This window comes from Podarcis gaigeae (assembly GCF_964106915.1).
Source record: "Podarcis gaigeae genome assembly, chromosome: 2".
Classification (NCBI taxonomy): Eukaryota; Metazoa; Chordata; class Lepidosauria; order Squamata; family Lacertidae; genus Podarcis; species Podarcis gaigeae.
Window position 1 is genome coordinate 113004040 of NC_139679.1, and position 12088 is coordinate 113016127.

General features: G+C 51.0%; 1 protein-coding gene across 1 annotated transcript; it reads right to left on the minus strand.

Moving 5' to 3' along the window:
- Window positions 1-385: 385 nt before the first annotated feature.
- Window positions 386-9070, minus strand: LOC310837589 (uncharacterized protein). Its single transcript, XM_083724426.1, has 3 exons — window positions 8917-9070; window positions 6311-6477; window positions 386-1753 (listed from the first exon to the last, which is right to left on the minus strand). The coding sequence occupies exons 1-3, from the start codon at window positions 9065-9067 to the stop codon at window positions 440-442; spliced, it is 1632 nt and encodes a 543-aa protein (XP_083580552.1). The 5' UTR covers window positions 9068-9070; the 3' UTR covers window positions 386-439.
- Between the last annotated feature and the right edge of the window lie 3018 nt (window positions 9071-12088).

Consider the following 12088-nt stretch of genomic DNA (forward strand, 5'->3'; position numbering starts at 1 on the left):
AAAATTCATATTAAATTGCTGTTTTGGGGTAGTTTTTGAAAGTCTGGAATGGATTAATCCTTGACTTTCTGTGGGAAAGTACAACTTGGTTTTGGAACGCTTTGGTTTTGGAATGGACTTCCGGAACGGGTTAAGTTTGAGAACCAAGGTAACACTGTACTGGATTAGATGGGCCTTTAAACTATTTTTTTATATATAAATGCAGGGCTCTTTCCATGCCCATGAGTCTCAGGGAGGAGTTGCTACTACAAGCCCAGCGTAAAATGCCCCTCTCTGCCCCCAACTCACACATAAAGACACTTGACCATCCCACTCTGGGTTTCAAGATCGCTGAGAGGCGGAAAAACTATTAGATAAAGCAAACTTTATTAAGAGAGACCCTGTCTTGGCCCCAACACAAGAGGAGCAGCCGTCCTGGGCAACAGCAGAAACAGGCTTTTCACTCCCAGGAAATCTCCATGTCCAAACCTTCGCTCCTGACTCTCCTGAGGAAGTCGTCATAGTCTGCCCTGAAGATGCGTGAGCAAGCCGGCACATCGAGGAAGCTCAGCTGGTTTTCCGAGGATAACAGCAGGTGGATGGTGCTTCCGGACACCCTGGTTTCCATCAAGGAGAGCTTCTGGAGGTGAGTCAGGGCTGTGGCCGGCGGCTCCAGCACCTGCTCAAACACACTGTCCAGGGAAAAAGGCAGGCAAGCCAGGAGCAAGCTTTCGAGTCGGGGCGAATGTCGGAGCAGGGACACAAGGCATGCTCTAAACACGGCTTTGTGCTGGGAAGGAAGAGGGCCTTCTGCGTCAGGGTACATCAGGAAAATGTAACGGAGGTGGGGGAATTGATGAGGCACGGGGCTGAAATTTTCCTCCAAGCCTTCGACCATTTCCTCGTCGTCGTCGTCCTCCTCGTCGTCGTCAGGGGCACACACTGCTGGAGGAGGGAGGTTAGCCACCAATTTACGGAGGTTCGGGCAGTGGCCCAGGAAGGTCCAGAAGGAAGAAGCATCTTCGCAGAGAAAGCCGCTCAATGAGAGGGAGTGCAGCTGTGCTCCGAGGGCGGCCGCCATCGGCAGAAGATCAGCAACATCCCACTGGCTGTCGTTGTCAAGGGTCAGGCGGGAGATGTGGCGCCAGGGTGCAAAGTCCTGGCCCAAGCCAGGGCTGCCCTCAAAAATGAGAGTCACGTCGGCCAAGTGCGGGCACACGGCTAAAGCGGTGGGCAGGCAGCTCAGTGCCACATCGTCCAATTCTGTGAGGGTCAGCGTGAGCCCGTGGCCGCTATGGCCGGACATCCTGCGTCTCACCAGCTCCTCCAGGGAGGGGAACTCGGGGGCAACCGGGACGTCGTCGAACTGCCGCCTGTAGATCGCGCACACGGCCTCCAGAACGGAAGGGTGGTCCAAGATCGTCAGGCTCCGCAAGGCCAGGAGCAGAAAGACCAAGTGCTGAACCATGCATCGGAGGAGAGGTCTGCCCATCAGATATCTGGCTCTGAGCACCTTCAAGGCCGGGGAGCGGAGTGAGCCTGTGGCAGGGTCATAGGCCAAGTGGAGGAGGCACTCTGGAGACAGCCGGTTGCAATCGACGATGTCCAGTTCGAGAAGCTGCCGGCAGTGGGAACCCACGGCAGCAAGCACCTGGGCGTTGCACTGGGTGTCCGACAGGTTGAGTTGGGCGAGGTTCGGCAAAGCTTTCACCAGGTCGATGAGGGAGTCTGCGGGGATCCGGCAGCAGCCTCTGATATCCAGGGAAGACAGGTTCTGCCGTGTCAGGGAAAGAGAAAGGGAAAGGTTTGTTTTTGCTCACGTACAACGGCGTTTGCCGACCTCCAGATTCGCCGGACTACAAATCCCATCAGCCGCAGCCAGCGCAGAAGGCGTATGGGGCAGCACCAAGTTGGCAGAAGTCATTGTAAATACAGTAGTACCTCAGGTTACATACACTTCAGGTTACATACACTTCAGGTTACAGACTCAGCTAACCCAGAAATATTACCTCAGGTTAAGTACTTTGCTTCAGGATGAGAACAGAAATTGTGCTCCGGCCAGCGTGGCGGCAGTGTGAGGCCCCATTAGCTAAAGTGGTACTTCAGGTTAAGAACAGTTTCAGGTTAAGTACGGACCTCTGGAATGAATTAAGTACTTAACCTGAGGTACCACTGTAAAAGGCAGGCTGTGTATTAATGTGTTGGATTCCATGGAGCCTGTGTGTGTCCGTCCCTTAATGTCTGCCCTACAGGAACACCTACCAAAACATGGCACCCTTTGCCTGTTGTCATATGTTGCACAAAATGCACAGAAGGCAGAAATTGCTGGTCCAGCGTTCCACTGTTAATGGTCCCCCTCGGCTAACAAAGCATCGTACTAAGAACACAGTGGCCCATAGTACCAATGCAGTAAGTAAGAAACGCATACAAGAAACCTCACCGATTTATTGTCGAATTAGCTTTTGCGAACAGGAAAACAAAGGGCGTCGACTTGAGCACAACTCTCTGTGCATCTACACTAGCCCACGAAATGTGCCACCGTCAGTTCCGTCTGGGGGTTAGGGCCTTAGGGCCACATTCCTCCCTGGGCAATCCTTCCAGGGCCGGATGTCAGTGGTGGTTGTGGCGAGAAGCAAAACTGCCAAGCACAATGCATGCGAAAGTTGTGTTTGTGTGGTAGGCTAGATTCTATGCATGCTCTCTGCAGGACTGGAATGTTTTGCTGCTGGAGGCAAAAAATAAAGTAAAAAACCCACAGCTGCTAGCTGCTATCACTGTACAGTGGGACTTCTGGATGCAAATGGGATCCGTTCCAGAGCCCCGTTCGCATCCTGAGTAGAACGCAACCCGCAACTGCGCATTGCAATTCGCCGCTTCTGCGCATAACTTCATGCACGAGCGGCATGCACGAGCGGCGAAACCCGGAGGTAACGCGTTCCGTTACTTCTGGGTCGCCGCGGAGCGTAACCTGAAAATGCTCAACCTGAAGAATATTTAACCTGAGGTATGACTGTTCTTCGTCATTGCTGCCATGCTCCAGCCTTCCTCCGTGGGCACATTATACCGTGCCCCCTACTGCTACCACAGAGGGAAAGGGCTTAGTGGGGGGGCAGCGGGGGGAGGCGGGGCACAGCCACGGGAGAGGCTGAACCACACTATTTTCCCTCTGCACTTTCTAGACACAGGTACACACTTTTCCAGACCGAGTCAAAGCACTCCTTGCTGCCACCGCACTCCCTGTGAAAACACACACTTCAATGCTTTCTCAAATCAATGGAGAACCCAAATTGCCATTTGTTCCGATTCAACGTTACAGAGCAGGGTTTCCCCGGGGAAAGCAATTGGAGGTGTTTGGACACACAAGACCTTTCCCAGAATACGTGGAGCGAAAGTTAAGTGTGGGAGAGCCCTTTGGTTCACGCAGCAATCATTTTATTAAATGGAGGCTTTCCTTAACTGATCTCCAGTCTCTCTCTCTCCTGTGGATCGTGCGCCCAGACTGTTCTGCGATAATCAGATGGCCCGACATCAATAGCAATAATAAATAATAATAATAATAATAATAATATATTATATATACCCTTGCCCATCTGGCTGGGTTTCCCCAGCCACTCTGGCTGGTTCCCAACAGAATACTAAAAACACGATAAAAGATCAAACATAAAAACTTCCCTAAAGAGGGCTGCCTTTAGATGTCTTCTAAAAGTCAGATAGTTGTTTATTTCATTGACATCTGATGGGAGGGCGTTCCACAGACAGTGGTGGAGGAACATGCTACAGCCCCTGGAGCGGAGAACAGGCCGTGGCGTGGCTGGCACACAGCACAGGGACATGGCACGTCGCCCGTGGGGACGTGGCGCATTGCCGCGGGGGCGCGGCATGTGGCAACCATCCCGGGAAGGGGTTGTGTACGTATCGGGGGGGCAGCCACGATGGAACCCTTTCCCCAAATGCTACCCGGTGCAACCCACTCCCTCATTCCCACTTCGTATACCAGTGTCCACAGGGTGGGCGCCACTACCAAGAAGGCCCTCTGCCTGGTTCCCTGTAACCTCACTTCTCGTAGAGAGGGAACCGCCAGAAGGCCCTCGGTGCTGGACCTCAGTGTCCGGGCAGAACAATGGGGGTGGAGACGCTCCTTCAGGTATACTGGACCGAGGCCGTTTAGGGCTTTAAAGGCCAGCACCAACACTTTGAATTGTGCTTGGAAACGTACTGGGAGCCATGTAGGTCTTTCAAAACTGGTGTAATGTGGTCTTGGCAGCCGCTTCCAGTCACCAGTCTAGCTGCCGCATTCTGGGTTGGTTGTCATTTCTGGGTCACCTTCAAAGGTAGTCCCACATAGAGCGCATTGCGGTATCCAGCATGCACCACTCTGGCGAGACAGTCAGTGGGCAGATAGTGTCTCAGCCTGCGTACCAGAATTGACCTGCGCCTCCATGGACAGCTGTAAGTCCAAAATGACTCCCAGGCTGTGCACCTGGTCTTTCAGGAGCATAGCTGCCCCATTCAGGACCAGAGTCTCCCCCTCACCTACCCGCCTCACCCCCCAAAAAAACAATACAGTGGTACCTCGGGTTACAGACGCTTCAGGTTACAGGCGCTTCAGGTTACAGACTCCGCTAACCCAGAAATATTACCTCAGGTTCAGAACTCTGCTTCAGGAAGGGAACAGAAATCGTGCTCCGGCAGCACGACAGCAGCAGAAGGTCCCATTAGCTAAAGTGGTACCTCAGGTTAAGAACAGTGTCAGCTTAAGAACGGACCTCCGGAACGAATTAAGTACTTAACCCGAGGTACCACTGTACTTCTGTCTTGTCAGGATTCACCCTCAATCTGTTAAACCATCACCCATCCTCACACCTCCAAACACTCACACAAAATAGAGAGAACTAATTAAATAGTGGAAACCAGGCCGCTTAGAAAGTGTGCTTCATCCTTCGGCAAGAACTTGAACTGAGTCAATTGCTGTGTTGTTACCTGTTTTGACTTTCTTAAGAAGGAGTGAAGTTGAGACCAGGCCAACCATGGAAACGGGACACCCCCAAATTTCTCTTTCACTGCAGGGACCAGTAAGGAACTCTGCACATAAAGCTTCCGCAAATCATTGTTTCTTCGAGTGCCATTCCTCCACGCTAAGAGCCGTGTGCGGGCGGCGTGGGCAAGAGTCTCTCTCCCTCCCCCCCCCCCCTCAGGTGGGGAAGGGCCGATGGAACTCCTCGCGCCAGGACGACGGAAGCCCCGACGTGCTGCTTAGCATACCCTCCAGCCAGTGCAGCATCTTAAAGTCGTGATTTCCCCCTCTGCATCCCTTTCATAACTATTTTTATAAAACATTTGTCCACCCATAGTTCAAATTTTTACTACACGTTTTCTGTCAATCCTACCAATGTATGTAACTCTTTACAATAGCTTTTCAACTAAATTATAAACTTTCCCCATTCTTTATTAAAGAGGTCCTATTCCTGGTTTCTAATTCTGCCTGTAAGCTTTGCCATCTCGACGTCGTTCATCAGTTTTGTCTGCCCCTCTTCTTTGGTGGGAGTTGTAGACCCTTAGGATCATCTAGTCCAACCCCCTGCAAAACACAGTCAGTGGCAGCCAAAGCAGCATGGCTCCATCAGTGCCGGATTTCTGTATAAGCTAAGCCAAAATCCCTTATTTGGGCTGCTGGTCCCTTATTTTCGAGGCTGCTGGTCCCTTATTTTCCAATCTATAAGTTGACAGCTACGACCAGGAGGCAGCAAGAGAGGAGCCCCCATTTTAGAGGAAGGAGCTCCCCGCAGGAATCAAGTCAGAGCACAGAGTACTGTGCCCAGTTCTGGGCACCACAGTTCAAGAAGGACACTGACAAACTGGAACGTGTCCAGAGGAGGGCAACCAAAATGGTCAAAGGCCTGGAAACGATGCCTTATGAGGAACGGCTAAGGGAGCTGGGCATGTTTAGCCTGGAGAAGAGGAGGTTAAGGGGTGATATGATAGCCATGTTCAAATATATAAAAGGATGTCACATAGAGGAGGGAGAAAGGTTGTTTTCTGCTGCTCCAGAGAAGCGGACATGGAGCAATGGATCCAAACTACAAGAAAGAAGATTCCACCTAAACATTAGGAAGAACTTCCTGACAGTAAGAGCTGTTCGACAGTGGAATTTGCTGCCAAGGAGTGTGGTGGAGTCTCCTTCTTTGGAGGTCTTTAAGCAGAGGCTTGACAACCATATGTCAGGAGTGCTCTGATGGTGTTTCCTGCTTGGCAGGGGGTTGGACTCCATGGCCCTTGTGGTCTCTTCCAACTCTATGATTCTATGATTCTACAAAGCATGAACACTCCTTACCTTGCAACGTACTGCGATGATGTCGGCAACGGCCTTGATGACCAGCCTCGGGCACATGTTCAAGCTCAGCACCGTCAGCTGCGGCACCAGGAGGAAGCGCAGGACCGGTCGGTTCAAGCAATTGCCTTCCTCCATTAACTTGAACAGCTTCTGAACAAGGGAGTCAGCTGGGTGGGGAGGAAATACCCAGATATAAACACAAAACTTTGCACAACCATTAGACACATGCTTTCCTCAGGTGGTAAGGAGCTAGAAGCAAACCAGAAGGTGCAGAGGGTGACAGCAGGACATTACAGGGAAAGTTCCCCTGGCTACAGGGAAGCAGGCAGAGGGCCTTCTCGGTGGTGGCACCCGCCCTGTGGAACACCCTCCCGTCAGATGTCAAGGAAAGAAACAACTATCTGCTTTTTAGAAGACATCTGAAAGCAGCCCCGTTTAGGGAAGTTTTTAATGACTAATGTTTTAATGTATTTTTAATATTTTGTTGGAAGCCGCCCAGAGTGGCTGGGGAAACCCAGCCAGATGGGCAGGGTATAAATAATTAATAAAAAATATTATTATTATTATTATTAGCCAGCCAGTCACTGACATGCTCCCTGGCAAAGACTTTGCCAGATTTTTGTTGGAAATGTAAAGAAAATGAAGGTACATTCTTTCACCTTTGGTGGACATGCCCAAGGATTAAGGCTTTCTGGGAAATGATATATAATGAAATGAAAAAGGTATTTAAATATACCTTCCTGAAGAAACCAGAGGCCTTTCTCCTGGGCATGGTCGGCCAATTGGTGCCAAAGAAGGATAGAACATTCTTTATATATGCTACAACAGCAGCAAGAATACTCATCACAAAGTATTGGAAGACTCAAGATCTACCCACCTTGGAAGAATGGCAGATGAAGGTGATAGACTACATGGGACTGGCAGAAATGACTGGCAGAATCCGAGACCAGGGAAGAGAGACGGCGGAAGAAGATTGGAAGAAATTTAAGGACTATCTTGGGAAATATTGTAAAATTAATGAATGTTAGAATGATGTTGGTTTAGAAATTAAGTGGTTTTCAGCTGTAATGATTAAGTAAAAAGAAAAGAAAGGTTAAAAATTAAATGAAAATTAAGGGAGAGGATTTGTTGAATTAATAATTAGAAATTGAAATACAGAAAGGGGAGGTATGAGGAGGTCGGGGAAGTAAGTTATAAGAAAATAAAGGATTGAAACTTTGTTTTTAAATGGTTTTTAGTTTTGTATTTTGTTTTTTATATTTGTTATTTTTTGTGTTTGTGTTTTGTTTTTATTACTGTTTTTTTTGTATAACTTTTGAAATTTCAATAAATATCTTTTTTTTAAAAAAAAAGACTTTGCCAGATTTTGCTTAGCTTTTAAAATCTGGGTAGCCGAGTGATCTACCAGAACAAGAAACAGCATAGGAAAAGTTGCTGCTAAGAGCAGGACAAAAATAATAATAATAACTTATCATTTAAACCCCGCCCATCTGGCTGGGTTTCCCCCGCCACTCTGGGCGGCTTCCAACAAAATGTTAAACTACAATAGTCTGTCAAACATTAAAAGCTTCCCTAAACAGGGCTGCCTTCAGATGTCTTTTAAAAATAAGATAGCTGCTTATTTCCTTCACATCTGATGGGAGGGTGTTCCACAGGGCGGGTGCAACTACCGAGAAGGCCCTCTGCCTGCTTCCCTGTAACCTCACTTCTCGCAATGAGGGAACCACCAGAGGCCCTCAGCGCTGGACCTCAGTGTCCGGGCTGAACAATGGGGGTGGAGACGCTCCTTCAGGTATACTGGGCCAAGGCCATTTAGGGCTTTAAAGGTCAGCACCAACACTTTGAATTGTGCTCGGAAACGTACTGGGAACCAATGCAGGTCTTTCAAGACCTGTGTTATGTGGTCTTGGCGGCCACTCCCAGTCACCAGTCTAACTGCCACATTCTGGATTAGTTGTTTCTGGGTCACCTTCAAAGATAGCCCCACATAGAGCGTGTTGCAGTAGTCCAAGCGGGAGATAACTAGAGCATGCACCACTCTGGCGAGACAGTCCGCGGGCAGGTAGGGTCTCATCCTGCGTACCAAATGGAGCTGGTAGACAGCTGCCCTGGACACAGAATTGACCTGCGCCTCCATGGACAGCTGACAGTCCAAAATGACTCTCAGCCTGCGCACCTGGTCCTTCAGGGGCATAGTTACCCCATTCAGGACCAGGGAGTCCTCCACACCTGCCTGCCTCCTGGGGAACTTTGCTCTGGACCACAACTCCCATCATCTCTGACTACAGGCTGTGCTTGCTGGGGCCCATGGGAATTGGAGTCCAACAGCAGCTGGACGGCCACCTGCTCCCCAGTTCTGCCTTAAGAGATAGAGCCTTCCTACCTAGGCAGCTTTTCTAGCCAGGTGAGCGTGTTTTTACAGGACCACCTGCATAGGATGCTACAAGGCTCAGAGATGCAAATTGCAGAAGGCTACAGGGCCAAGACGCCCGCCCCCCCCCCCAATGCTTTGCCAGACTGCCTTTTTGAAATGCAATCTGTGGCTTGGCCATGGGGTCTTTGTGGTCAGTCTCTCCTCTGCCTCCCATCTGCCGTGCCCCTCTTACGCAGGCAGATGTAGGGCTCTGCAACAGAGCGAACGCGGTGTCCGTCCTGGTGGTTTTCCGCACAAGCTTTGGCCCAGATACGCTGCATATTTTTAGCCACATTCTCCAGGCACAGCCATTCCAGTGAGCGGACTGTTCTCCTCTTGGGCATGGAGCTGCTGGAGACAGAAGCATGAGAGAAAGGTGAGGGGGAAAGCTAGGCCTTTGCAAGGTAGGTTTTCACGTCAAAACTGTAAACGCCACGACTGATCTGTTAAGATCCTGCCAAGGACTCTTTGCTTTCTTGATTACAGTGGTACCTCAGGATATGTACGCTTCAGGTTACATACGCTTCAGGATACAGACTCCGCTAACCCAGAAATAGTACCTCAGGTTAAGAACTTTACCTCAGGAGGAGAACAGAAATCACACGGCAGTGGCGCGATGGCAGTGGGAAGCCCCATCAGCTAAAGTTCTCAGGTTAAGAACAGTTTCAGGTTAAGAACAGACCTCCAGAATGAATTAAGTTCTTAACCCAAGGTACCACTGTATTGTGTCAGGTATGCACAAGCTATTTCCTGGCACCCCACAAATCCCAGGTAGGCTCCCCTGGTACTGATGTCCTTTCAGAGCCAGGTGAACTGGTGTATCTAATTTTAACCGAATGATTTTCAATGAAAACAAAACCAGACGTTGTTTTCGTTCAGTTTCATAAAGTTTCCCTGTTAGGAGAAGGTACAAATTTATAAAATCCTCATCAGCCTTGCTAAAATCTGTGTCAGCCAGCCCAAAATTAGCCAAGTATTCGAAAGGTGGTCAGTACTTGCTGGCTGGTCACTGAGTGTAACAAAGTAGATCAGTTAAATGCAGGAATCAGCAAACTTTTTCAGCAGGGGGCTGGGTCCACTGTCCCTCAGACCTTGTGGGGGGCCGGACTATTGGGTTTTTTTGGGGGGGGGCGGAATGGACAAATTCCTATGCCCCACAAATAACCCAGAGGTGCATTTTAAATAAACGCACACAATGTACTCATGTAAAAATACCAGGCAGGCCCCACAAATAACCCAGAGATGTGTTTTAAATAAAAGGACACATTCTACTCAGGTAAAAACATGCTGATTCCCAGACCGTCCGCAGGCCAGATTTAGCAGGCAGTTGGGCCGGATCCGGCCCACGGGCCTTAGTTTGCCTACCCATGAGCTAATGCTTCTGACTTCGAGACGTTTAAACACTAGCAACTATATATGGCTGCTGAAACAAAAACTGTGGGTGGGCAAGAAGAGATTAGTCCTAATTATTTGTGTGAAAAGACACTTTCTAATTTTGTTTTCAAGTGCTTTAAGGCTGTTATGCACCAGCTTGGGAGGGCAGTGCCCCCTTATTAAGTACTTCACAACGGTAGAGTCCTAGACTGAAGTTATGTTCACCTGTCTTTAATTTCAATCTTGCATTGTTAAGCTTTATAACCCACTCTTTACCAGGCGGTGCCAAAAATGGGTACATCCACACAGAATCAATTTAACAAGCTATAAGGAAAGGGACGCGGGTGGCGCTGTGGGTTAAACTACAGAGCCTAGGACTTGGTGATCAGAAGGTCAGTGGTTCGAATCCCCGCGACGGGGTGAGCTCCCGTTGCTCAGTCCCTGCTCCTGCCCACCTAGCAGTTTGAAAGCACATCAAAGTGCAAGTAGATAAATAGGTACCACTCCAGCAGGAAGGTGAACAGCGTTTCTGTGCGCTGCTCTGGTTCGCCAGAAGCAGTTTAGTCATGCTGGCCACATGACCCAGAAGCTGTACGCCGGCTCCCTCGGCCAATAAAGCAAAATGAGCACCGCAACTCCAGAGTCGGCCACGGCTGGACCTAATGGTCAGGGGTCCCTTTACCTAAGCATTAGGGCACCATTCTAAGGTATTCCTCAGTCACTGAGCCACCAAGGGGAATGCAACACCCGGGGTTGGCGCATATCGGAAATCTAAGGGGGGGGGGGGAGTGAAAAAATTAATAGGATTTTGCAGGGCTCCCTTGTGCATGCTGGCTACAGACCCGTCGAGGACAAACTCCGGAACAGAGACGCTGAGGGCAGGTCGGAAGAAACAGCCCGCGGCTGTTGGGACAGGCCAACTCGCGTTTGCCTTTGGGAAATCAAACAGAATTCCTGGCCCAAACTAAGACGCGCCCCGGGGTCAGGAAACCCACGAGGTGGTCGCGGGGGGCTCACGAGCTGGGGCCAAGACCGGCGGGACAGGGGAAGCCACCGAGCCCGTGCTGCCTCCCAGGAAGGCACGGCAGGCGCCTCCGCCCCAGAATAACGCCGGGGAAAGCGGAGCAAAAAAGCGCACTTGGGGGAGGCGCCCGAGAGACGCGCCCCGTCCCGGGCCACCTGCGTACTCTACTGAAGGGGGGGGGGGAGAGAAACGGGCGCGGAGGGCACCCCTTCACCCCCCAAAAATGCACCCTGGCCGCCCCCCTTTGACAACTGTCTGGGGGCAGGAGTGGATCTGCCCACCAGAAAGCTCCGATGGTTCCCACATTTCCTCTCCCGTCCCCAGGCTTCGCTTGCAGGCAGCAGTCGCCCTCCTGCGCAGATACCGCCCGCTTCTCCTGCGCTTATTGCAGCGCCCAGGACGCCCACCGCCCTCTTCTCCCCACTGCCTTGGCGGGGTGGGGGGCGGGAAGGCAAAGAAGCCCCGTCCCGCTCCTTTCTTCCCTTCCGCCGCGGAGCTCTTGCCTTGCCTCTGCGGACGCGCCGTCGAAAAAACAGGAGCGAAGACGCACGTGGCGAGCAGGAACCAAACTAACACTCGCGGCGGGGGGCGGGGCCTCTTCAAGGTTCGGCCCGGGTAAGCCACGCCCCTTCATCGAAGGCGCCGTTTTCCTAAGCAGGGTTGGGTCCCAGCTGTGTGTTGCACCTGCGCAGTGCCGTCGGAGCCCGGCAGGTGTAAGCGCGCCCTTGATGGGCAAAGGCGGCCTTGGGAGCGTCTGGCAGCTTAGAGACCGGGCTCGTGCCTGGCGGGGCGCGCTGTGATTGGTTGGCTCCGGGAGCGAGGCTTGAGCGCGGGGGAAATCCTGCGGGCAAAGTTGCCTTGAGGGAGACCTTGAAAAGGCTGCGGCCCAAGAGTTGTTACATGGTTGTTTTTCATGCCAGGGACCCTTCTAGGATTTTTATGTCTAAATACATCAGTGTTTCCCAGA

What these genes read in the sequence shown, in the direction of transcription:
- LOC310837589 (XM_083724426.1), bottom strand. Translation starts at nt 9,067, where the DNA reads ATGCCCAAGAGGAGAACAGTCCGCTCACTGGAATGGCTGTGCCTGGAG. An exon ending in AGAGCCCTACATCTGCCTGC is followed by an intron (nt 6,478 to 8,916) that starts GTAAGAGGGGCA and finishes CTCCCCACCCAG; the next exon opens with CTGACTCCCTTGTTCAGAAG. An exon ending in TCATCGCAGTACGTTGCAAG is followed by an intron (nt 1,754 to 6,310) that starts GTAAGGAGTGTT and finishes CTGACACGGCAG; the next exon opens with AACCTGTCTTCCCTGGATAT.